The sequence below is a fragment of the Oryctolagus cuniculus genome, chromosome 3 (genome assembly GCF_964237555.1).
Source record: "Oryctolagus cuniculus chromosome 3, mOryCun1.1, whole genome shotgun sequence".
Classification (NCBI taxonomy): Eukaryota; Metazoa; Chordata; class Mammalia; order Lagomorpha; family Leporidae; genus Oryctolagus; species Oryctolagus cuniculus.
This window is the reverse complement of record NC_091434.1, coordinates 101,630,549-101,658,432: the sequence shown is the minus strand read 5'-3', so window position 1 is coordinate 101,658,432 and position 27,884 is coordinate 101,630,549. Positions and strand designations below refer to the sequence as shown.

The window sequence follows — 27,884 nt, the reverse complement described above, 5'->3', positions numbered from 1 at the left end:
TTGTAAATCTCCATTTCCCAGCAGGTGGATAATAGTTCAATTTATTTCCTATAACATGTAAAATGTACTAGACAATTGCAAATTCTATTTCATAATGAAGACTTTGACTAGCATGTGAAAAACATGAAGAAATAACTTTACTGATCAAATAAAATTAACAAATAGCTTTAAATCAATAAGAACTTTGATTCTGGTTAATGCTAGCTTAACATATACTGGATTTATCCTTTTGACCCAGGTGCTTTATACCTGCACAGTTTGATGTTAATGTCACACAGTGTCACCTACCATCTTTCAGAATGGTTTCTCGCTCAGTGCCATCTATCTTCTGCCGGCCAATTAGGAAACTGGTGGTGTCAGCAAAGTAGATATAATTGGTTTCTGCATGAAAATCTAAAGCACGAGGGTTTACCAGATTTTCTATGGGGATCATGTATTCATCAGCTATCTTGGTATTCAAGTCCATTCCTCTCACAATTCCTGGACGTCCTTTGCCATAAAAGAGGAACAACTCATTCTTCGGTCCTGCAGAAGAAAGATTACAAACATAAACAACTGATGCTGCCTAATCTTCTTTACACTGCATAATGCCACTGTTTAATTAACTGGCACAATTAGCGTTTTCTAAATTCAATACTAAAAATTAAACTCTAAAATATGCCAAATGGATCTCGATGCAAGAAGGCCAGTTAATTGCATTACTTTAATTAAAACAGAAATTACTTCCGCAAATGGTTTATATTTAGTTAATTATTCTTTTGTCTGTAACTATCTGTATAGTAAAAACATGACAGATCATTGGATAACTTGTAACTTGTAAAATGGACATTTATTAAAACATCCAGTACATTTAATTGCATAATTCATCACAATCTAACACTCTCTGTAGATACTAACTATAGAATTCATTTTATCTGACAACACCAAAAACTTCAGGACATTTTAAACACACCATCCCAGGGTTTGCATGTGCAGACTGTGGAGTCGAACAAAAAGAATCATCCAGTATCACTAACTTCCATGTGAACACATTACTGTTGCCCAAATGTGGGACTTGTTTTTTTAACAAAGGAAATCTAATGCCATTCCTAACATCTCATTTTCTTCATATTGCAATTAGAATGCTAGGAGCTGATGCTGTTTGTGAGTAATTCTGATGCACAACTCAGGCCTTATCAATAACAAAACAAATGCAAAACAAAACTCTCAACAAAAAAATTGTCTCCTGAGTTAAAACTGGTAGAATCAAGCTAGCTTTCTCCACAGGGTGAATTAACTCCCTCGGATTTCTATAAGAGAATATATGCAAGACTCTCCAATTACTAGGACACCATAGGCTTGATTTATGCTATATGTATTTCTTTTTTTTAAAAGATGTATTTATTTATTTGAAAGAGTTGCAGAGAGAGGGGGAGAAAGAGAAAGAGATCCTCCATCGACCAGTTTATTCCCCAGATAGCCGCAACAGACAGGGCTGGGCCAGGTCAAAGCCAGGAGCTTCATCTGGGTCTCCCACATGGGTGGCAGGAGTCCAAACATTTGGGTCATCTTTCACTGCTTTCCCCAAGTCATTAGTAGGGAGCTGGATTAGGAGAGGGGCAGTTGGGACTCTAACTGGTGCACCTGTGGAACGCTGGTACTGCAGGAGTTGGCTTTACCTGCTTTGCCACAATGCTGGCCCCAATGCTACATAATTTGAAAGGAAATAACCACTTTTTGTGAGAGGAATATAGTCTTCTTTATTAATAAAACCGTAGATAAAAAACATTAGCTATATTTGTGTAACTGCACAACAACTAAGATTCCTAGTAGAGTAAGATGGCTATATTATAGGAAACTTGAGAAATAACAGAAGAAACAATATAGACTTATTCATCACATTCCAAATACAAATTATATCAACATTTTATATATTTTTCTTTTTTCATTTAAATTAGTGTGATTGAATGTTGCATGTACAAAGATATTCATAATATATTTTAATATAAAGAATAAAATAAAAATAAATCACAGGTATTTGACACAGATGTTATGACATTTCCAATACATTGGCATATACTTTTTTTTTTTCAAAAATTGAGATCTTCTATATGCGTTTTAAAAATTTAGTGACATTTGGTCAGGTCATTAAAAAGCCCTCATAAACATTCTTTTCAAAGTCTGTACAATGTCCTCTAGAGGCAATGGAAAATAATCAGGTACCTATTGTCAGATATTCAGATTGTCTCTAAGTTTTCATTATTATAAACACATTTACAATTAATATTTTCAGTCAAAAGCAGGATCAATTTGGGCAGAGATTTAGATTAGTATTTGTGATTTTGGAAAGGCTGACTGCATGCCCTAGTGGAGTTCCTGGGATGGACATCTGGCTCTGACACCTGGCTCCAGCTTCCCGCTAGTGCAGACCCTTTGAAGCAACATGTGATGGCTCAAACAGCTAGGCCAGGTGGTCATCACCCAGGTGAGAGACTTGGATTAGGCTCCCAGGTTCCAGGTTTGACCCTACCCAGCCTCAGCCATCTGGACATTTAGGGAGTGGGCCAATGGCTGGGATTAATCTTTTCTATTTCTCTCTCAACAAACAAAACCAAAAACACAAAAACAAGTGGAATAGCTCATCTAACAGAAATACTAGTTTTATGGCTGTTCTGTATATTACCAAATGTCTTTCTAATAGTGAAATTGATAATTCTATTAGCAATGCAAAATAATGTTATTGCTAACATTTGTAGGTTTTTAAAATCTTTTCTTTGTATTTGAGAGGCAGAGAGACAAAGACAAAGAGAACTTCCCACCACCAGTTCATTCCCCAAATTCCAACAGTGACCTAGGCCTGGGTTAGGTCCAGCACCTAACGGAGAAGACAGGAACTCAATCCAGGTTTCCTATGTGGGGGCCAAGAGTCTAATTATGTGAGAAATCACCACTGCCCACAGGGTCTGTGTTAGTGGGAAGCTAGAGTCAAAGGCTGAAGGCAGGAAACAAACCAGGCACTTGGGTGTGGGACATGGGCATCTTAACCGCGGAGCTGAACAGCCACTTCTTGTTTTTAGTTCTCACGGGCAGTTTAACGGGTAATTGGTAAATCTGGCACTTCACTGAGTATGTGTGTATATGTGTTTGTGCGTGTATGTATGTATGGATGTACGTTTTATATAAGAGTGCTAACTACTTTCCCCATTTTTTAAAGTTCAGTTTTGTTAGGGATTATTCAATACCTTTGCCACTCGGGCCGCAGGATTTCCTACTGGGCCTAGTTTAGAGCCTTTGCTGAGAGCTGGGGGTTGCTGTCAGACTTTCTCCATTTTAGAGACCACAGAAGTTTTTTTTTTTCCTTAAGGATCAGGTCTGCTTTTACTTTTACTTTATTTTCCTTCCTTCCCCTCTCACTCATGACCAATCAGTTCCTCAAGGAAAAGCGAACACGGCGGCTCTTTGTCTCCCGCAGGCTGGGCCTGTTTAGCGCCAGCACAGTGTGTCCCATGTCTCACATGTGTTTCTGCGTGAGGACATGGACAAGTACATTTCACACTCATATGGCCGGGGTCCTGGCTTGGAATCAGATATCTAAACTCAGATGTTTTAGCTTAACTGTGAAATATGGAAATGATGGAGAAATTGAATTTTCTACAGTGGTCTTATCTCTCCCTTTACCTTAGTTAATAACAAGAAATGAAAAACACAGTATCCCTTGCTCCATTTCTTTTTTCTTATTATTAGAAAGGCAGAGTTATAGAGAGGAGTGGGAGATAGAGAAAGAGAAACACAGGCAAACACAGAGAGTGAGAGTGAGAGTGTGTGTTGTGTGTGTGTGAGAGAGAGAGAAGGAGAGAAAGAGAGGGAAAGAGAGAGAGAGAGAGAGATCTTCCATCCACTAGCTCACTCCCCAAATGTCACCAAATGGCAGCAACAAACTAGGCTGGCCCAGGCTGAAACGAGGACCCTGAAACTCCACTGGTGTCCCCCACCATGGGTAGCAGAGGCACAAACACTTGGATCACCTTCTGCTATTTTCCAGGCTCATTAACAGGGAACTGGTTGTGAGTGGAGCAGCCGGGAATAGCACCTAGGTTCAAATGGCACGTGGGAGCCTGAGGTTATAGCTAAACCCAATGTGCCACAATGCCAGCCCTCTCTCCACGTTACCAATCGGGGACTATCAGATATAACACCACTCTGGAGCTAATTAATGTGCAGGCTTTCTAATCTCTAGATCTCAGCTAAAATGGAATGCGTTTTTGAGGTTAACATTTCTATTTTTGTTTCCTGATGTTCCAGCATTCTGACTCTGGCAGATGTTGCAGCTTCCAGCCAGGCTGGTTTGATGGTTTGGGAAAACCTATTCTAGAGGCTGCTGTTCCATGCTTTTGAATGCATTCATAAGAACCTACTTGGGTTTAATCCCTTTCTGCTTAAATTGTTACAATTGTTTCTATATACCATAAACAATCCCTGAGTGATAGACTACGTTGGAGTGATTCAAGTATGTCTATATGCACATATGAATGGATATATGTAATTGTACTTTGCATGACATACCATCACTGCACAAGTGGCACCAGATCAGCTTAAAATCGTACACACACACACTCATATACATATGCAAACACTCCTCACTACACACACAGAAACACACACAAAGACACAAATTCTCTTAGGGCTTCAGACCCATCACTCTCAGTTATCCAGAAGGTCTCAGATACAAGAGACATGGTATCTTTACATTCTAGGCATTAATACAAAATTGGAAAAACAAATCAAAAAAGAAAGAGAGAAATAAATGCATATACTTTATCACAGTTGAGTCTCTGAGATTCTGACTTCAAACTGTCTATGCTGTTATTAATTCTAACTACTTAGATTTCAAATCCTAGCAAAGTTAGTTGTATCAGTGCATCATCAGGAATCAGAGCAGATGGCAGGTGGGTGACCAGAGAGGGAGCCTTGGCTGAAATGAAGCTGCAGCCATGGTAAAGCTGGAGACAAAGCAGACCAAAGCAGTCATTACACCATTTTAATAATATTTTTGGGGACATTAAAAGATCACCTATTGCCCCATGGATACCATTTCTACCATGTCCAAGCTACTAGGTCTGATTATGTAGACCCCAGGCAAAAATTTTAATTTTTATTCAAATATCCAAGTTACAGAAGTTATCTTAAAGATCATTATCATCAATTTAAGTAAAGAACAAATGGAGGACCTGCTTTGAGTCTCAGCTAATCTCTGCTTCTCATGCAGCTTCCTGCTACTGTGTCTGGTAGACAGAGGATGATGTTCCAAGTACTTAGGTTCCTGCCAACAATTTGGGAGACCTGAAAGTTCTTGGCTTCTGTATGGCCAAGCTCCAGTTGTTGTGGGCATTTAAAGTGTGAGCCAGGGGCCGGCACCATAGCGCACTAGATTAATCCTCCACCTGAGGCACCAGCCTCCCATGAGGGTGCCGGTTCTAGACCTGGTTGCTCCTCTTCCAGTCCAGCTCTCTGCTGTGGCCTGGGATGGTGGTGGAGGATGGCCCAGGTGCTTGGGCCCCTGCACCTGCATAGGAGACCAAGAAGCACCTGGCTCCTGGCTTCAGATCAGTGCAGCTCTGGCCGTTGCAGCTATTTGGGGAGTGAGCCAGCAGAGGGAAGACCTTTCTGTCTCTCTCTCACTGTTTGTAAGTCTACCTGTCAAATAAATAAATAAAATCTTTAAAAGAAAAAAAAGAGTGAGCCAGGAGATGGAAGATTTACCTTTCTCTTTCTTTGTCTCTCTCTCTCCCTTTCTTTCTCTGTCACTCTGCCTTTCAAATAAATAAATAAATCTTTATTTAAAATAGTTTCTAATGTACAATTCCCCATGATCAGTAAGTTAGTGACTCTACAACCTGATTAGTCTTGCATTCAACATTATCACAAAGGAAAATTAAATATTGATTTCAGGAAAAATAGCCAGTATATATGAATATTGCAGGCAAACTTCACCAGATTAAGGTTCATGTTATTACTGATGCTTGATGCTGCTAATTAATACTAAAAACCCTATTCTGAAGTGGTAGCTGCTGGCGAAATGTTTGATTTAACAACCTACTTTTACATGACCTGCCATCGCTTCCCAAGTTGAAACCCGTCCTGCAGCGACAGGTCCGTGTTTTGTAACTGCTGCTGAGCAGACAGATGTGTGAACATCCCCCTGGCATTCCATATGGATCCACTTCACATGCGTGGCTTCTGACTACAACAAACAAAAAGAAAGTCACACTTGAAATTCTCCAAAGACAAGATAATTATGCGCATCATAATGTCAAACATCTTACAGTGTAAGAACAGAGAATCAGCAAAATTCTGGATACCTAAGTATTTGGTTCCATATTCCAATGAAAACTGGTTTAAATCCTCTAGGAGATAGGAATTTGCCAAAATCCTAAGGCTGCATAAACAAATATTCTGAACAATAAAATTAATGTATATTAGTTTAAACTGCTCACATATAAGTAAAGTAAAAATAATATGATCTTTGCTACATGGTTCATATATCTTAAAAATGCTAATTTCTTAAAAATTTATTTAAAAAAGCTTTTAAAAGTCCCAGGTTAGGCAAGTAGGCAAATAAAGGCTATTTATCAAATGGGCACTTCATGCAGAAGAAATGGGATTTGGTGACTTCTGAGAAGTATAGAGGCAAACAGTTTTCTTAAAATGTTGACATGAGAGAGATTTTAAGAACTCCACCACAAAATGTGTATGTGTGTGTGTGTTTGTATATATGTCATATGTGTGACTGCAAGTGTTGAAAATGGAGGCTGAGTTTACTTGTGGAAATTGAGGACTAGGGGGATTTTCATGAGTATAGGTATTAGGAAAAAAAGAAAAAAACAGGAAAAAGTACCACATGGAAAAGATGACAGGAAGGTCACAGTGAAAAGGAACAGCAGGAATAATGTCAGTTAGAGTTTACATACTAATGCAATTATATTTCTTTCAGATCATCACTTGAGATTATGATGAATATTGCAGCAATTTTCCTTTAATAACAAAACTGTTATGCTTTCAAAAATTACGTCTTGTTCTTTTTGTAGTCCTCCATCTCTAAGTGAAAAGATGACTGCCATGGAGTTTTAACTATTTGACCCTATTTGAGAGCTTGTTTGGAGGTTCTAGCAGGGGAGCGCAGCTACTCGTATACCCTTGACCGAAGACCGGTCCTCCTCTGGCGGGGAAGGTCGTGCTCTTCGACCCAGTGCGCAGCTTCGGGAGGGACGCACATGGAGTGGTGAGGGAGGAAGGGGACACCCGCCTAGCCAGCCAGATCAGCCGAATCAACCCTGGCGATCAATGGGGTGACGGAGGTCGCAGCCAGATAGCCCTCACATCCTATTTGACCCTATTTGAAAAGTGTTGCTTTTCAATTCCATCCTCTCCTCACCTGTGCTAGATCACCTCTTCTCTCATCTATTCAGCAATTCTGTTTTTTCACTTTCATCATGGTCTTTGTTCTCTCCATACCATCATACCAATCAAATAATGGGCCATTATTTCTAAGTCTTGAAGCTTCTTTTGATTTGAGTTCCCACAGTAATTCTTCAACTAGTTACCCATTACTACCTTATCTCCATTTGGTCAAAATTATCTAAGATCATTTTCTACAATTCCTTTCCTTTCTCTCTCCCTCAAATCCATTTATTTCTCCAATTGAATATCTTGCTCTCCCTTCCCTTTTTCATTCTACTCCAGACACACAGGTCTCCTTGATGCTCCTTGAACAACCTAAGCATGGTCTTTCCTTCTACCTTTTGTTCTTGTTCATTCTCATCCTTCTTGCAATGCTCTTGCTCCAGAATCCCCATGTCTCTCTCCTGATACTTCAAATCTTCCTTCATCACCATCTTCTCGATGATATTGCCTCTGACTACTCAATATAAAATTGCAAATTCCCCCACACTCCTTATCCTCCTTACCTACTGTGATTTCTTTATAGCACTTATTGCCTTCTAATATAACAGACAATTCACTTAGTTATTTTTATTATGTCTTTTCCATTAGGATGCAAATTTCATAAAGACAAGAATATTTTGTCTTTTATTCACTGCTGCATTCCCAATATACATAGAATGGTTTCTGCCTCATAGTAGATGTTCCATGAATAATTGATGAATGAATAAATCCTCATATCAAACCCTAATAAGGTTATCTACAGAATTCATAATTTGAATATTGCTGTAAACATATTTGTGACTATATACTGCCTCAGTTTTGTGTATGTTAATGTTTAATTCAAGATTCATTTACATTTAAAGCACAAGAATAAAAAGATGATAGAAATTTGGGATGTTTTTCTAATGTTACAATGTTCTATATATTACTGAGCCTAAATTGTGTTGATGAATAGCATTATTAACCTAGTATAAAAAATAACCAGTTTTCGTCTTTGAGAAACACTTAGAAACACTATAGATTTTTCTTTCAAAATTATTATTTAATGAGCATATTGAGAGTTCAATGTCTATAAAAAATACTGGACAAATATTACAAGGCAGTCACTTGATATGAAATTTGTCTCCCAAATGATACCAAAAAAGATAAATAACAAAACCCCTATCATCTTTGTTTCCTTTCTACACATACATTACAATTGAAAGCTCCTTCCTGAGTCTAAATCTGGCCATCATTTCCATTCTATGGTTGTATAAACGATTCACTAGGAACAGAACAATTTGTCATTTGTGAAGGGAATGCCATTCCATTTTATCAAGCAGACATGCACATTTTTGCTGTCAAAACAGAGAATTTATGATTCAGCCACTTTAACACCACACAGAAGCACAAGGACTCTATCCCCATTCAATCTACCATCAGGAAGGTTATGGAGGAGTCGTGCGACTTACCTGTTGGCTGAGTTCTTTTCTGATAGATTCGGATTCCTCGGGCACTTTCTATTTTAATCAATGAATGGTTATCAGTGCCATTAAATCGGTTTATCCTTATGATATTAACGTTACCAGATGTGATTGCATACAAATAGTCTTCAAACACAGTTATACCATAAAGATGTCTGACCTATAAGCAGGATCAGAAATAACTATGATTTTTAATTACACAGCTTTCAATTTGAAAGAAAAAATGATTGCTGTTTATAAGTGTAGAAAATGTCCATTAATAGGGGAGTCACAAGTATATTATCACTTATTTTCTCCCAAAGAATTCAAAACTTCATTTTTTTTTCTTTTGGTCTAAAGAAGAAAACATTATGGACTAGTGGAAAACTCCATTCCAAATGCATGGGAGAGCATTTATTCATGTGTCATTAAAAGACATTTTAAAAAACATTAAAACAATGTTCAGTAGTTACTTTTCAAAGACTGCTGGGAACCAGACTTTCAAGTACATTCAACAGTATGCTCTGACATTGTTATATATAATTTGAGACAGTTTTGGGGGGATACTTATCCCCATAGAGATAGATAGGTGCATGCTGAAAAGCATAGCTCTGCCTGTAAAAGGACTAATGAGAAAAAAATCTCTCAAAGCTTGTTTTTAGGTTCAAAATGTCATTTATACCTGATCAAGCATAAAAATAATAAAGAAATCACTTATTTTCACTAATTACAAATCAAATGTTAGACTTTTACTCAAAAATTGCATTACTCCTGGTGCCTGTTTTTAATGGTAAATGAAAGTGTTTGCTTTCAGAATGATATGTTCATTGCTCTCCATACAAACAATTTAAGAGTTTAACTCTCCTTCTTGGCAAAGGCTTGGACCGTGGAAAGGAATGGACATCTTAAATTCAAGAAAACATGCATTAGGATAGAAAGAAAAATGAATGTATTGGTTTTCTGATACAAAGGCACTAGCTAAACATGTTGCCTTTGGGTATTCCTTATTTTTTACTTAAAATGGTTCTGGTCAGGAGTATGGTAGACCTGTCATTTGATTTGCTCTAAGATTTGATGGAAACGCATTTTTCACTTCTCTCTGGCATTGTATTGTGCCAAAGGGTGTATATAGATTTTTGGTTAAGAGAGTGTAAGAAAGCATATATAGTTTGATTGTAAAAATTCTTATAGAGAAAATACTAAAATCTTCTATTTTAAACAGAAAATCTTGTCAATTCTGTAGTTTAAATACAAACATTCGATTTGTTATCTTCCTAGCATATATGATTCATGTTTGATTTTTTTCCCCCTCGTATTGTCACATAAGATGTGGCTAAAATATGACTGGCTCTTCCTTTTTCTTTTAGGGGCTTATTTCATTTCTTCACCTCTGGGCTAGAAATGAAAGACACAATTAGCACGGAGAATTATTCCATGTTAAACCCCAAATGGTCTTTTTCTGTTAATATGCTAATCCACAGTAAGTGTGTGAGTGCTTGTGTATGTGTATGTGTGTGTATGTGTATGTATGTATGTATTATTTACCACATAGCTGACATCACACAGATGTTCACTCAATAAAACTCTAGACTTTAAAAAACTTCTTGAAGGACTCATGGGGAAACCAATTTGAATTCCTTATCCTGGTTTCAAAGTTTAATTTTTAATCACAAATAAGTAATAAAACTGCTGATCAGATTTATTTAGATGATTTTGTCTTCTAAGGTCATCATTAAGTCCTATCAAAGAAATTAATACTTTTAAGACAATTGAAGGTGACAGGGAAGTAACTGGCCCCACCTTTAATACTGGCACATTAAAAAAAAAAAAATAACCATTCATTCATTTATCTGTGATGATTTCACTTTAAAAGTTGGAAAGAAAAAGTAATATTAAGGTATAATTACAGAATATATTTGCATTGCATTACAAAAAGATTCACCTATCTCACCATAGATCAATAATTTCATATAAATTTAGTGAAACAAGTGAGATATAACCAAATTTGTAAAAGAGCTCTATTAAATAAAGCCTATTTCTTCTTCGAGATTTTCTAGGTGTTTACTAAGTAGAATTTGCAAAAAACCTTGTAACTTAGCAAAGAAAAAAAACTAACACAAATGGGAAGAATCTTTATGTCAGTGACTTACAAAGAATTCTCATTTTAGGAGACACTTAAGTATATCAGAAGGCAAAATTTGATGCAATTTATGCGAATAATGATACTTTGTGATCAGGAATTTCCTTTGGTAAGCAAAATATTTCCAGTGCCACATGGGACAGATGATAGTTCAGTTCATTATGAATGAACTACAGGGTTTTTAGTAAGTAGGTCATAACATCCATCCTAGTGTAATACTCTCCGTAAGTGCTCATCCAGCATTTTTGCCTTTTTTCCTTTGTTTTTAATAGAGGCAAAAGGGAATAAAGACATCTCTGCTATCACAGAAATATTATTATATCACCATGAAAAGAACATTCTCCCATATTGGAAATACACTATAATTTATGTGAGCATTACAGCTTAGCTTCATAAAAAAATTTTCAACATTACAAATTTTGTCTTCTTCATCACATTGCAATTCATTTTATTGCCTTCACTGCATTTTCTAGCAAAATTGGACTTACCTGTCTGCCTTGAATGATAGTATGTCTATTTTTTCCTTGATAGTCCACTACTCCCACATAGTCCAAGTAAAGATCTACCCAATAAACCAGTTTGTTCACTAGGTCTAGTGCCAATGCAGCTGGCTGCTCTGTCTTTGAATCAATTATCCTTGTTCTGTTCATCCCGTCCATGTCACATCTCTCCACTTTGGCGATATTCCCATAGTCAGTAAAGAAAAGTTTTCTGTTGAAAGAAAACTAAATGTTAAAGTAGAAGGGGGAAAAAGCATATTTGATGGAGCCATCTGTAAAAAACAGAACTTTTCCTTCTAATTTATTTCAGTGGTTACATCTGTTAGCTTCCCATAACCATTTCCATATAATATCACTCATAAACAGAAATCTGCTAATGAATATTGCAGGGCATAAGGGAGCAGGTTAACCAACAACTGTAAAATTCCTAGAAACGAATGATTATGGCGGGTTTATTTTTGTATTAGGAGAAATGTTTCTTTAAGCTTCGTAGAGCTGGTGCACATCCCTACATTCAGAGTAAGTTTCATAAGTGAGCCAAGTCACCAGGCCAGGGCATGTGAGCTATCAGGCTTTATCTTCAACCTGCTTTTCAAATTGCCTGGTAATGTTTTTCCCCAATAAAAGCTATTATGTGGAGCTCATTGATGCTATGAGTGGTAGAGAGTAGCAAACCTGGAATGGAATTAAGCAGATGGAAAAGCAAATGTGCTAATTTGCAACAACGGCAATAAAATATAAATAACACCCCCAACCTATTCCAAATATCCTCAAATGACAAAATTTCATAAGGGAAATGAAGGCCATTTTCATCATTTTCTATTAGTATATTTTGAAGAAAATTATGAAAAGGAAATTTGACCTCTGAAACAATGAATCCTACAATTCAGCTCTAATGGTGTCTGTCAAATGTACCTCCAATACTTTGTGTCTAGTATTTGATTAGTATTCACTATGTTTAGTAAACACAAATCAATTTCAATTAACCTGACAACATTTAACAAGATTACCCACTCCTGAGACTAAATTACATTTGTAAATAGAAGACCATCTTGCCTCGACTTAAATACAATCCCAAGAATAATCCGATTTTTAGAGACTGAGCTACATTAAGGTTACCTAGAGTATAGAATATTTGATTTCACAAACTTCACAAATTAGTTTTTAGTTGCTTTTCTCAACACTCTTTCATTATTTAACAGTATGTGGTATCATTCAAGCTAAAAATATTTTTTAAACTTTAATTTGTATTTAGTTCTTTCTGTTCTGGGAGGCTTTGACTAATTTTTAAAGCTTAATGCATACTGTTGTATGATAGTGCAAGTCTGGTTTCATTATTTTATATTTCCACAAGTGTTCTTAAAAACCAATATATCACAAAGTTAAAAATGATTTTTAAATGACATTTAGTTTAGGTAAAGAGGCTTCTATTCTAGTAAATACATAAAAGATCACAGAGTATTATAATTTATTGTCATGCAAAGTGCTCAAACAACTGTCTCTCCCTGTCTATTCCATCCTATATCTCTAATTTCTTCATTTGCAAATCAAATTGTTCATAGCAATCTTAAGTTTCTGTGAAGATATCTAGCTTCTCTCTTCCTTGATAGAACAGTCTCCACTATTCTCGTTATATAAAGGTGTTTTTCTCATTTCATGTCATAATCCATTTCCTTTTATATTTCCATTTTGTATTTCATTCCACAGATGTGAAAAAGAAAGGATAATCTTGATCTAAGTACAGAGAATTGGAGGTTCTGGCACATCATGTATCATGTATCTGGTATCTGGTATCATGTATCATGATATACTTGAGTATAGTTAGAAGAAGTTTCTGGCACACCATGTGTCATGTGATATTCTTGTGGGTAGTGACAAGAAGCAGGTGACTGTAACTGTCTATGTGGTATTTAACGGGAATGATGAGATTGATAATAGAGACTTCTCTAAGTCATCTTGGAATGTGTTAATCAGATGTGATCCCAAAACAAATAAATAGAAGAGAGCCCAGACAAAAACATTGGAGGTATGTCACTAAAGAAATAGGATCAAAGGAGATTAGAGGTAACATAGATTAGAGGTTAGAGATAACACAGACATTCATAGAAATCTAAAAGGGAAAACAGCCAGGATAAAGGATTTGGGCGGAGAGGACTGCAATGTAGTGGTTGCTAGGCCAATCCATTACCAAAATAAAAAAGGATACAGTTTAAGGAGAGTTAATTGAATTTGGTATTTATTAGAAGAAACAGTAATTTTTGATTATTCTATTTGAGAAGATTTGTTACAGAGGAGTAAACCAGGTAGCGATAATGAAGATTGAGAAATACAAATTATCCTTCCAAGAAATTCTGCAGTCATATTCTCATATTATTGCAGGAATGATGCAAGTAATCCTCGTATTTATTTTAGGTAATAATAAACGTGTTTAAATAATTATAAATTTCTACCAAGTATTTAAAAAAGTGCAAATTCCTATACTATTTATCAGATTTTTATAGTTTATTAGAATATTAACAAAAACAGGAAGACTGGACATTTGAAACACTGAGCTACAGACAAGAGCAAAGCAATTGTCATTGTACTCCCAGTGTTCAGTAACACTGTCCCTTCTAGGAAGAAAAACCTCTCATCTCTGTGTTAACTCCAGTGACAATTGATTGGATGAAGAAACAGTCCCATGGTGAGCTCCCCTTGTTAAGAAACCACAGGCCACCACCTGGACTGAGCCAGGTTAAGGATTCTGCACATGAGCAGTCTTGGCCTTGACTTCACCTTTCTGGCATATGAAAACCAGAAACAAACAAAGCAAACAAAAATACCCACTACTGTAATGGTAAATATCCACCCCCTGCAACTGAATGTAAAGCATATGTAACATACATGACAAGTTAATTGGGTATAGTATGACCACTTCCTTTTGAAGATTCAAGACCCTTTCTGGCATGACCTTCAAAGTTTACTAGTATGCATAATGCATAAGGTCCTTTTTTTTTTGGACAGGCAGAGTGGACAGTAAGAGAGAGAGAGAGACAGAGAGAAAGGTCTTCCTTTTGTTGTTGGTTCACCCTCCAATGGCCGCTGCGGCCGGCGCATCGCGATGTTCCAAAGCCAGGAGCCAGGTGCTTCTCCTGGTCTCCCATGCGGGTGCAGGACCCAAGGACTTGGGCCATCCTTCACTGCACTCCCGGGCCACAGCAGAGAGCTGGCCTGGAAGAGGGGCAACCGGGACAGAATCTGGCGCCCCAACCAGGACTAGAACCCGGTGTGCCGGTGCTGCAGGCGGAGGATTAGCCTAGTGAGCCACGGTGCCGCCCTGCATAAGGTCTTTAAAAGGAGACTCTGATTTTTCATCATGAGACTACCTTGCTCCTTGGTTCATCCAACCCAAATAGATTTCTTTCTGCTTACAGCTCGAATTGCCAATTGTGTTTCCACTGGCATACACACTACACAAGAACTCTTGAGCATGTCTTCCTGAATACAATAGCAGAATAGCTGGTGTTCACAGATGTAAAAGTTGTTTTCCATACTAAATTGAACCTTCCCAGACTTGAGAATCTTGACTGTGATGGGTTCTGTTTACTTCTAATTGAAATGCATGAAATGGAAGAATTCTCAAGGAAAACAGCTCAATGGCCACTAAGTTAAAAACATAATGTACCTATCCTCACTTGATTATTTGTTTGCTTGTTTTTAGGAGTGTTTAATTGTAGTTTAAAATTCCCTGTTATTGAGAAAAACTTCATTCCCATGGTTTTCTATATTAAATGCATAGCTGTATTATAACAGGTAAATATGCGGAGGTTTATCACTACTTAAAAGCTAAGTATCATTTGTGACACACATTTCACTGTGTTGAGAAAGAATCCTTTTCTCTTCTACAAAAATATCAGCCCAAATCTTAAAAAAAGAATACTTGTCTGCAAATCCCATTGTCCTATTTATCATTGTAGTTTCCCTGCAAAATAGCAGTAGTAGATTATTTCTATTTTACAGATGAAATGGTTTTGAAGTCCAGATGGTTAGCTATTGCCAGAGCCATAAAATGAGTGCCATATCTTTTTAAAAACTTGCTATTTCAAAAAAATCCCAAACTTTGAAAAGAGTTATAAGAATAGCATGGTGCATGCCTATAGCATACACTGATGTTAGCTTCTGTCCTATTGGCTATTTTGTATTTCCTGAAGTATCCGAGAGTGCACTGCAGATAATATGATTCTGTACAGTTACATTTTTCCTAACACAGCTCTTAAGGACAAGGGCATTCCTTTCCACAACCACAGAATGTCTGTCATTATCTATACTTTTAATAATATTTACAATATATAGGCCTCCAAGTTTTGCCTGCTGACCAATGATTTTTACCTTTTTTCTGATTGAAAATCCAATCCATCTGCGTATGTTTATTTAATCCTATTTTTTCTCATCTCCCTTAATCTTAAACCATTCTTCAGTGTTGTTCCTGATGTTCATATAACAATAGGGTAGATAGGAATTAGGGTTTAGTTGATCTTTGTTACATTATGATATAATTTTAAAACTGAAATGTAATTATTTTAACCGTAATTGTCACTGCCCCTAGGGCTTGGATAAAATGAGGAAGTCTATGAGCCACTCCGAAAGTTGTATTCAATGGAAGTATAGATGGTGATTTTAAACAGAATCCTATTTATTCCATCTGATTCAGGGTTTCCTGATGACCTAACTCCCTTAACTTCCAGCTCCTCAGTACACTTGTCAGCATTTTTTCCCACCAGCAACCAGGAGTCTTACATACCACCTGGTGGAACATGGATCCCAATATAGAGCTCTGCCTATAAAAATTCAGGTTGGGTGGTAGAGAATGTTCCTAATTCTCTCCTATGCAGCATTCCCTCAGGATTGCAACGCTGATACTCCTTTCTCCCAGTTCTTATCAATGGTATCCATTTTTTTTTTTTATTTACACGGCAAAATGGAGCAACTAAATTGAAGTTGTTATTCTTTTGTTATTTTTCTAAATGGCATTCTATTCATTTTCCACTAACACAAAAATGGAAATAAACAACATTCCAACTGTTATCTCTGTTTCTAAGATGTTTAACTATTAGGTCATAAAAGAAAGGAACATTTTTCTGAAATTCTCAATAATCTATTCAGTTCATTATTCTTATAATTCAGCTTCTCTAGTAAACAGTTCATCATTTTTATTTCATTATCTAATCAGATATGGGCAACTGATTTTATTTGACATCTTTGTTAATATAAGCAGTCCTCTTTTACTATAGATATATAAATTTTATAAGGTTGAGGATAGAAACTTTGAGTATTATGAGTAAACTTGCTTGACATAAATCAAAAGTTGCAAAGGGAGTAGTCATAGACAGTGATAGAGCACTGTGCTTACAGAGTTATGGCTCCAATCATCCCTACACGTTACAGCAAAGCAATTGTTACACATGCTGACATCTTAAAACATGTATATTACTTTTAGCTGATAAAAATAACTTTATCCAGTGATATCCATTTTAAATGATGCATCTGTACTTTAATACAAAATGACAGGGGGATTTAAAGACATCAGAGCTCTGTCCACATCCTTTAACCACATATTCAGTGTTATTTGTCATCATCCAGATTTCTGACATCTTTCTTGTAACTTAATGATGGAATTTAAGAGTTTAAAAAATTTTCCTCAAAATAAAATTTAATTTTAACTCTTTTAGCTGAGGTTACATTAGAGTATTTTTAAATTAGGTTACATAACAAGACATTTTACATAACATCATAAAATGATATTCCTTGAGAGGAGAACAAGACATAAAACTAGGAGTCATAAATTGTCAGATTAAAAAAAAAATTGTTCTCATTAGGGGATAGAAAACCCTCTATGTATAATTTTTGACTTTGCTATGGAGCAAAATTTATATAGATTTTATAGAAATCATAATTAAAATTTTGAGTTTTGGTCTTTTCCTGGACTGGTGGAACATTGTAGGATGCTCTCATGATGTAGGGAAGTGAAACTGCCCCTGCTCCTAGACAGCCTTATCATGATAAGGGGAAATGACCACTGGTCTACCATATCCTATGCTCTAATCTGTAATAACCTGTAGGTAAGGTGTATTGGGCACATTTTTTAAAGATTTATTTTTTATTTGAAAGGTAGAGTGACAGAGCAAGAGAAAGAGAGAGAGAGCAGTTTTCTATCCACTAGTTCACTGCCCTAAATGACTCTAATGACTGGGACAGGGCCAGGCTGAAGCCCAGAGCCAGAAACTCCATCTGGGTGTCCCACTTGGGTGGTAGAGACCCACGTATTTGGGCCATCTTCTGTTACTTTTCCTGGTGCAAGGAATTGGATTGAAAGCAGAGCAGCTAGGACTAAAAGTGACCTCTGATATGACATGCCCACATTTCAAGTGGCAGCTTAATGGGCTGTGCCACAATGAAGAATCCTCAAACACATTTTTAACCTTAGATATGGTCTATTTGTGATGGATTTATTAGTAGATAACCCCTTTGCTAATCAAATAGTATAAACAGTAATACAATATTTTTTCTTCCTTTGCACATGCAAAACCTGAACAAGAGCAATTTTCTAGAATTACTCAGAATTAAAGCATTAATATTAAATACTTGTCACTGAATTCTAAATCACAATTGCAAATCTGAAAGAGTAATGAATCTTTGGAATACTAGGTTTAAATTAAAATTCTATTAGCTCATGATACTTCAGGCATGTGAATGTTAAACAAGTAAGGATTTTTTCTGCCTAACCAGGACTACTAAAGACAGTTATTTATTAACTTTCACTTGCTTGGGGTTTTTATTTTTGTGTTTGAGAAATCTCTTACTTTTCTTCTTTGAAAAATCCTCCTGTACTTGGCTTTCAGTTCATACATAAACACACAGAAATGAAACTTGACATACAGTCCCCTACTCTCAATTGGCTACTCTGCACTCTAGAAACAATCCAATTAATGATTCCTCTCAATGTATACAAAATTGGATTTTTCAGGCAATACAGCTCTCCCAATCAACATCCTACTTTATCCGCCCTACTTAGCAATTTTCCTTAGAGGCATAACCCAATGTGCAACAGTGTAGTATCATTTCTCCTCCCTCTTCGTAGACAATCAGATCAATGATGAACATATGATGTAAGTAAAAAGACATCATAGGTTGAGCTAAGTCACTAGCAATATAAACCAAAGGGAGTGAAGCCCACCTTCTGGACAGCTGTGCTAAAATAGGTAAAATGAACAAACAAAGGAGGAATGCCCTTTCTGAATTCATAGAGATGATGTTTTTTGTTCATTGTTCATGTAGTATATCATGTTTGCAGATTTGCATATGTTGAACAATCCTTTCATCTCCAGGATGAATCTTATTTGATCATAGTAAATATTTTTTAATGTGCTATTGGATTCAGTTTATACGTGTTTTGTTGAAGACATTGCATCTACATTCCTCAAGGATACTGGCTCTAGTATTGTTGTTGCTGCGGAGTCCTTGTGCAGTTCGGGCATTAGGGTAATACTGGTCTCATAGAAAGAGTTAAGAATTTACTCTTCTTCTATTTTACAACAGTTTAACAAGAATTGGAAATAGTTCTTATTTTTTTAAAGATTTTATTTATTTATTTGAAAGGTAGAGTTACAGACAGTGAGAGGGAGAGGAGATAGAGAGAAAGGTCCTCCATCCACTGGTTCACTCCCCAAATGGCAGCAATGGCCAGAGCTGCATCAATCTGAAGCCAGGAACCAGGAGCTTCTTCCAAGTCTGCCACGTGGATGCAGGGGCCCAAGCACTTGGACCATCCTTCACTGCTTTCCCAGGCATAGCAGAGAGCTGGATTAGAAGAGGAGCAGCAGGGACCAGAACCGGCACCCATGTGGAATGCTGGCATTGCAGGCAGAGGATTAACCTACTGTGCCACAGCACCGGCCCCAGAAATAGTTCTTTAAATGTTTAATGAAATTCACCACTTAAGGAGTGAGTGGTGCAGTGCTTAAGATGCTACTTGGTACACCTGTATCCCTCATCGGAGTGCCTGAGTTCAAGTCCTGGCTCTGCTATTGATGAGAGGCAGCAGATGATGGCTCAATCAGTAAGTCCCTGCCACTCACAAGGGAGACCAAAATTAAATTCAAGTCTCCTGACTTCAGCCTGCCCAACCCTGGCTGTTGCAGAAATTTGAGGAGTGCATGGAAAATCTGCATGTGCACATGCATGCATATTTCAAACAACAAAAAAGTAAATAAAAATTTTAAAAAGAATTTAGCAGTGAAGTCATTTGATCCTAGGCCTTATGTGATGGAAGATTTTTTTGTAACTAATCCAATCTAATTATTTATTACTGGTATCTTTAGGTATCCTATTTCTTTGTGATTTAATCTTGGTAATATATCTTTATACATTTTTCTAGGTTATCAAATTTGCTGCTGTGCAATTTTTCATACAAATCTCTAATGACCTTTTTAAATTACATGGTATCAGTTGTCATGTCTCCCATTTCATCACTGATTTTATTTGTTTTATCACATTTATTCTTAACCTAGTTAAGGGTTTGTCAATTTTATTTCTTTTTAAGCAAGTACTTTGATTTGTTGATCTTTTGCAATGATATTTTTAGTATTTATTTAATTTATTTATTCTCTTTTATTATTTCTTTCCTTTCACTAATTTTGAATTTGGCTTGTTCTTGTTCTTCCAGGTCCTTGAAGTAAAGCAATAACTTATTGATTTGAGAACAAGATCTTTCTATTTTATTTTATTTTATTTTATTTTATTTTGACAGAGTTACACAGTGAGAGAGAGACAGAGAGAAAGGTCTTCCTTCCATTGGTTCACCCCCAAAATGGCTGCTACAGCCGGCGCACTGTGCTGATCCGAAGCCAGGAGCCTGGTGCTTCCTCCTGGTTTCCCATGCAGGTGCAGGACCCAAGGACTTGGGCCATCCTCCACTGCCCTTCCGGGTCACAGCAGAGAGTTGGACTGGAAGAGGAGCAGAATCCAGCACCCCAACCGGGACTAGAACCCGGGGTGCTGGCACCGCAGGCAGAGGATTAGCCTAGTGAGCCGCAGCGCCAGCCGATCTTTCTGGTTTTTTTTTTTATTTGGGCATAGATTTTTATAAACTTTCCCTCTTAGTTCCACTTTTGTTTATGTTTTGTTTCCATTTTCATTTATTTCAAGAAACGATAAAATTTTCTTCCTAGTTTCTTCCTTGATTGCAGGACTAAGTAGTGTAGTTTTTTATGTTTTTAGTTTCTAAAGGTTTTCTTTTTATTATTTTGTAGTTATATTACATTGTTGTTCAAGAAGATAAGTGATATAATTTCAGTATTTAAAAAACTGAATCTTGTTTTATGACCTCTTCAGAAGAATGTTTCACATGCTGTTAAAACAATGTGTATTCTGCAGCTCTTATATGGAATGGTCTATAGCTGTCCAGTTCTAGAGTTCAGCTTAACTCTGCAGTTTCTTTGTTAGTTTCCTGTCTCAGTGATCTGTCCAGAGCTGAACGTGGATTATTAAATCAGCATACTATTGTGGTGCTGGAATCTCTCTGTTCCTTTAGGTTTGTTAAGATTTGGTTTATATAATTGGGGGCTCCAATATGGGGTCTGGTTATGGAAAGAATAGGATAAAGAATAGGACTTCAACTTATAACTGAAGACTACAATCTCCTAAAACCACTACAGCATTGGGGTAGAACCAAGGTCTATGCTGCTACAAGCTTCCTGTTCTGAGGTGGACACGTGAACCCAGTCTTCTTTAACCAGGTAAAAGTGATGCCAGTTAGACATAATTCTCATAAACTGTAGCCATGGGTCACTGCTTGTCACTGATAAAGGTCCAGAGCTCCATCTTGTGCAGATGCCAGCCTAGGGCAGGGACCATTAGAATCTGCCTGCAGCTAGGTTTATCAAGCTAGCACTGAGTTTCATGGCACAGTCCTGTGTTTACTTTAAAAAAAAAAAAAAGATTTTATTTATTTAGAGAAAGAGTTACAGCCAGAGAAGGAGAAATAGAGAGAAAGGTCCTCCAACTGCTTGTTTACTCCCCAAATGTCCACAACAGCTGGAGCTGGGACAATTTGAAGCCTGGAGCTAAGAGCCAGGAGCTTCTTCCAGGTCTACCATGTGAGTGAAGAGGCACAAATACTTAGACCATCTTCCATTGCTTTCCCAGGCCACAAGCAGAGAGCTGTATCAGAAGTGGAGCAACTGGGACACAAACCGGCACCCTTATGGGATGCTGATGCTGCAGGTGGAGGCTTAGCCCACTACACCACATCGCTGGACCCCAGGCATTCACTTTCATGTCCTACTCCACTGCAGTTTGTGACACCAGTGCTAACACAAAGCTGGATGGCATCTGAGTTTTGTAGCCACAGGGCCCTGCACGGTCTCTCAGGTGTGCACCAGGCCCACTTGAGACTAGGAGTAATGCAGGCCAGCACATGAGTCTATCCCATCAAGGCATAAGTTTCCATCCAAAGCTGGGAGAGGTCTAAGGACTCTGTGAGTACTTGAGTACTGGCCTAGAGATAAGGGCTGATGGGCAATTTCTGGGCCAATTCCTACCACAGCTGGTCCAGGAAATCATTTCAAGCAAGGTCTTGTACTAAATCAATTTTTTGCCTTGTTCCCTGGCAATTAAAATTGTGCTCCACTATCTGCATAAGGTTTGGGAAAAGATGCTGGAGGCAGCCACATGCCCTCCAGCCTAAGGAGGGTCTAAAGAATCAGTCGTCAGGTACTGGCCAAGGATCAGTCCTCTTGGATACTGGGTTCCATTGTGTCCAGCTGGATATTGGGTTTTAAGCCTAAGATCTGAATTTAATTCTTTCTCTCTTCCAGAATTAGGAGGTATCTTTCTCTAAACTATGCTTCTTGGAGTTGTTGAAGGTAGTAGGCAACTTTTTTTCCCCCTGACTTCATTAATGCATCTTTTCTTATTTTTAAACTTAAATCAGATACTATGGTCTTATCACCAGCCTTCTTTAGCCCTTGAAAAGCTGGCCTGGGATGTGTGAACAGCTATTAAATTGATGTCTCTGTGGGGGGATGATTATTGGAGTTTACTCAGCTTCTATCTTGCTCCATCTGAGAAACTATTTTACATCAAAATGTTAACTCTAAATTAGGGAATCATTTCAAAATTGTTCCATGTAACACTTATTACTCCACTTTGGCAGTGGGTCACTTACAAATAAATAACATTTTATCATTAACATTTCTTGCAGTCTCCTATGAAAATAGGAAGAAGGCTATTAACAATAAGCAACAATTTTTAAAAATCATACTTCTTCACCTCATTCATATTCACTACATTAGGTTTCAAATGTCATTCCACAATCCAAGCTCCCTTGCAAATTCAAATTGTGGTCTACCTTGATACTCACTATCTCCCAATACCACCTCTAATTCACTTCTTTATTACAAAGATCAAATTAGCCTCTTAGGCTTCCCTTTCACTTTTCTTTCATTTCCCATAATCTGAGAATAAGGAGTTAACTCAGCAAGTAATAAACTTACCTTTGTTCTTGAGGAGCAGTAACAATATGGATGAGCAGAAATGTTTGCACATTTTTATTATTTTTTTCCCTTTTGATCGATGTCAAATAAGTATTTCATCAATTTTTACCACACTTTGGGACACAGTGCGGAAAACATGATTAATCACATCCCTTCCCTAGATTGTCATTGCTGAAGATAGAGTACAGGCCCTATCCACAAGACAAAGGCTTCATTTATGACCCACCTGATTCCTCTACTTTTCTCCTCTTCCTTATTCTCTAAGAATCGCTAGGCTCTTGTTTGCCTGCTCATTCCTGCCACCCATGGCTACACTTAACTGCTGCTGCATAATCTACTTAAAAGGCAATGATAAATTGGCCTAACATTTTGATCGCCATTAACCCTTATTCTTGGGCTGTAACTAAAACTCTGTAAACACATCTTTGTCTAAGACAACACCGGGACTAAATCATTCAGCATTCTCACCCTTGCTTATGTAGGTTGCTACTCAACATTCAGGGTCTCCTGTAGTGGACATCAAGCCTAAAAGTTAAGACGTCGCTGTTCCGTATCGGAGTGCCTGTGTTCAAGTCCAGGCTCCAGCTTACAACCCAAGCTGTCTGTTATGGCAGATACTGGGTGGCAGTGTTGATGGCTCAAGTAATCACATTCATGCGAACCACATGAGAGACCTAGATTTTGTATCCAGCACTGGCTGTGGCAGGCATTTGGGAGTGAGTCAGCAGGTGGGATGTGTGTTTGCCCTTTTCTCTTTCTCTCTCTCTGCCTCTCAAATTTTAAAAAAAAGAATAAAATATAGTGCAGGGCCTCCTAACCACTTTGTCTTCTGATACAACCTCCTCTCTTGCTACCTAAAACCTTCTAATCTGTGTACTTAAACTCAAAAAACAAGATCAAAACTTCTTAATATCTTAAGACTATTCCGTGAATCTCCCCCATCTCCTTGCCTTTATTGAAATGTAACCTCTGCTAAGGTCACCCATATCAATGATCATTGCAAAACTGAGGTCCTACCATGCACACGAGAGGAGAGTTATAAGATCGGTCTCTTTTCTAGTATTAATCCCAGAACATTATTTCCTTCTTTGAAAAAATCTTCTGATTTTTGAGTTTCACAAACTGGTTTTATCAGCACCACCTACACCAAAACTACACACAGTATCACACACTTCCACTGGACTGTATGTTTTTGCTTTGTCTCAGGTGCTCTCACTGCGACAAGTCTTGAACTTCATTCAGATCTTGTCCCCACTGACTCTCTTCATATTTTCTCATTGGTCAGTCTTCAACATGTCTTTCTCATTCCTTCTCCGTTGTCCCCAGCCTTCTGATTCACTCTACTCCACCCTGTTCCACTTAGACATGATCATTCCTTTTTCTGCCTTAAGAATTTAGAACATGTTGAAAGCCAATTCCTTTTTTATCTTACAGTCCCAGCTAAAACCGACTTTGTAAGGAGTAATGATTAGTTCATAGTCAGATTTCAGTATTCCAATGTTTGGCTAATTCCTGTTTTTAGTGACATTTCCTCAATATTAATTTCAATATACTTCTAGAGACTGGAATATAGCATACTTGGATGTATTCCTAATGTGTTTATATAATTCTGGCTGCAGCAAAGTATTTCATCTTTGTTTACATGAAAGTATGACATTTGTGGGGCTAACATTTTAGCACCAATGAGTTACGCCTCCTATTCTGATGCCCAGATTCCAAAGTGGAGGGCCAGTTTGAGTCCTGTTTTGCTTCCAATCCACCTCGTTGTAATGTACTGGAATGGCAGCAGCAAATGGTCCACGTACTTGGGCCCCAGTCACCCAAGTGATAGACCAGGATGGAGCTCCTGGATCCTAGCTTCAGCCCAGCCAGCCCAGCCAGGCCAAGCTGCTGCACCTACTTTGATCTTAACCAGAAGATAGAAGATTCCCTTCCTTCCCTCTCTCTCTCTCGCTCTGCCTTTTGAACAACAAAAATAAAGACATTTTTTAAATAATGTAGAATATTCATATACTCAATGCTTTGAGGAGAATGGACTTGAAATGGTAGACACTGGATAGAGGAGGGAGTAGTTTGATAGTTATACATTAGTGTGGGAAGTAGAAATAGAAAAGATAAGTAAGATTCAAAAGGCATTTTGAGGTATGAGTCCACAGAAATTGATAGTTAATTGAGTGGTGGCAAGGATGAGTAGAGAGCATGATTCTAGTATATTCATTTTCATAAAAATATATTTTTTGAGTTTGCTGTACCTTCATAGTTTTCTCAAGAAAAATACCTGTCTCATAGGATCTCAAAGTATCTTTCTGTTTAATACAAAGAATGGAGCTTACAGTTTAGGCATATTGCTTTTCACAACCAAGGGCAATGCTGTCTTAGGACTCCTTCAGGGATCAGTATGCAGGATGCCAGTACTCAAAAGTTCATGCTCAATATACTTGATTCATGTGGAACAGAAAAATATTTGATGTAATATATTAGAAGTCAAAAGTTGCTCTTTGCGATATGCAGAGATATATAACCCAATTTCCACACTTAAGGAAGTCCTGTTGGTTTATAAAGGCATTTTTTCTGAAATGAAATAACACAGATGGCTGTCTTAGCAGCCTCTAAAGTAAGTATCCATGAAGTTGTGGACTGCTGAACAAATCTGGTTCACTGCTATGCTAATTACGGATTAGCTGAACTGTCAATTTCTATTTTAAATTCTTACTAAGTGGAGGAAGATAATATGTAGAAAAATGAAACTTTACAGCAGAGCTTTCTCACATATTGTTTATTATTTATACTTCTATGCACATCTCATTTAGCTATTAGAACACAATGTGCAAGAATAACTCAGTGATGGTAGAAATCGTAAGATTATATAGATAAAGTCACACTGTTAAATAATCCAGATTCTCTTGGCCAATGCTCAGTACCCTAGCTGTTAAGGGCAGATACACTTAGAAAAATATAACATGAAGTTTTTTAAAGCAATAACTTCTTCATAATGATTTTCTAGATTTCTAGATTTCTTGGTTTAGTTTTAAGCAACATCGTACTCAGGCTAAGCATAGTCAAGACTTAAAAAACTGGTGAAAGAGCAAATTTTCTTTGCTCAGTTGGTAAGTCATATATTTGGTAAATGTCAGGTGTTCCTAGGCCATGGTTTCTTGTCCAGGATGTACTTCATGGATTCTATCAACAAGCAGCTGTGAGAGGTTATACTGGCAAGTCTGCCAGGAAGCATGGGTTTCTATGGTTATTCTTCTAGCAAGATTAATACTCAAAGAAGTAGATGTACTTGCTCTACAACAGTGAAGTATAAACTTCATTGGGTACCATAATCAGTTAAAGAGCTTGCTGAAATCTGATTCCCATAATCAATGTGGTGGGAATCTAACAAAAGCAAATGTTAATTTTACTTCTTGACCCAGCAATCTTTGCGCCAGAAATTTATTTGCAGGTGCGTCTTCCCAAATAAGAAACAGCACACACACAGAGTTATTCCCAGTACCATTATTAACAGTGGTAAAAATTTAAGACTTTTTAAAATTTTCCCTCTCTATTCACTAATTTCTGTCGAGAAAACTGGATTCCACGTTGTAGGGATACAACAGGGAATTGTACTGCTTCTAGAGAGGACAGATAGCAAGGTCTTACACTTATGCCTTAGAATTTATGAATACTTAGGGGGTGGCTAAATAGGATTGCTCTGCAGACTTTACCTGACAGGTGTGCTATCTTCTGCCAAGGTATTATTAGTGCCACAAAGAACTGAAAACAACTGGGAGCTAGCATTTTGAAACATGGATTAAGCCTGCAATGCCGGAATTCCCATATGGGCACTGGTTTGACTCTCAACCGCTCCAAGTCTGACCCAGCTCCTTCCTTCATTCTTTGTTTTATTTATTTATTTATTTATTTGAGAGGTAGAGTTACAGACAGAGAGAGGAAGAGATAGAAAAGTCTTCCATCCACTGGTTCACTCCTCAAATGGCCGCAATGGCCGGAGCCACAAGCTTCTTCCAGGTCTCCTACACAGGGGCCCGAGCACTTGGTCCATCTTTCCTCTGCTTCCCAGGCCATAACAGAGAGCTGGATTGGAAGAGGAGCATCTGAGAGATGAACAAATGGGATGCTCATATGGGACGCCCATATGACACACTGGTGCCCAAGGCGGAGGCTTAGCCTACTATGCCAGAGTGCTAGCCCCAATCCAGATCCTTCCTATGGTGCCTGGGAAAGTGGTAGAAGATGCCTTGGGTCTCGGCATCCACCAGAAGAAGCTCCAGACTCCTGACTTTGGCCCAGCCCTGGCCATTGTAACCATTTGGGGAGCAAATTAGTGGATAGAAGTTAGTTTCTCTTTCTCTCTCTCTGTCTCTCTGTCTCTCTCTCTCTCTCTCTGTCTCTCTGTCTCTCTCTCTGTCTCTCTCCCTCTCTTCCCCCTCTCTATAATTCTATCTTTCAAATAAATAAGCCTTTTTTAAGATTTTGTTATTAAGTAAGGATAACATTGTCCTGATTTTGTAGATTGTTACATGTGGTTCACATAGTTTTCCAGAGAATACATTGCTTGAATCCCACTGCATTAGAATTCTTCCTAGAAAGTTCTTAGATCATTGTTTGCTGTTCAATATTTATGACTCCATCCTCTGCCCCATATCAGAGCCTATTACATTCAGCTATACATGTCAATTTAGTAAAGTATAGCCTTCAGTTATTTAACCAAACTCTAACCTAGATGCTATTCAGAAGGTATTTTGGATATGCAATTAGCATTTACATTAAGAAAAACATTAAGTAAAAGAATTTATCTGCATTACTAAATTGCACCTAATATAATCACTTGAAAGGGTTCAAGTGC

General features: G+C 37.5%; 1 protein-coding gene across 9 annotated transcripts in view; it reads right to left on the bottom strand.

Annotated features, from left to right (window-relative positions):
* Window positions 1-27,884, bottom strand: part of LRP1B (LDL receptor related protein 1B) — a 2,140,503-nt gene that overhangs the window by 986,037 nt on the left and 1,126,582 nt on the right. For all 9 annotated transcript variants that reach the window (XR_007920674.2, XM_051849575.2, XM_051849574.2 and 6 more), the window contains 4 exons: window positions 11,490-11,712; window positions 8,871-9,042; window positions 6,077-6,220; window positions 289-525 (listed from right to left, as the gene is read on the bottom strand). Coding sequence is in view for 8 of the 9 variants with exons in the window: in XM_051849575.2 (XP_051705535.2) it covers window positions 289-525; window positions 6,077-6,220; window positions 8,871-9,042; window positions 11,490-11,712 (776 nt within the window). In the remaining variant the exon portion in view is untranslated. The remainder of the gene's footprint in view (window positions 1-288; window positions 526-6,076; window positions 6,221-8,870; window positions 9,043-11,489; window positions 11,713-27,884) is intronic.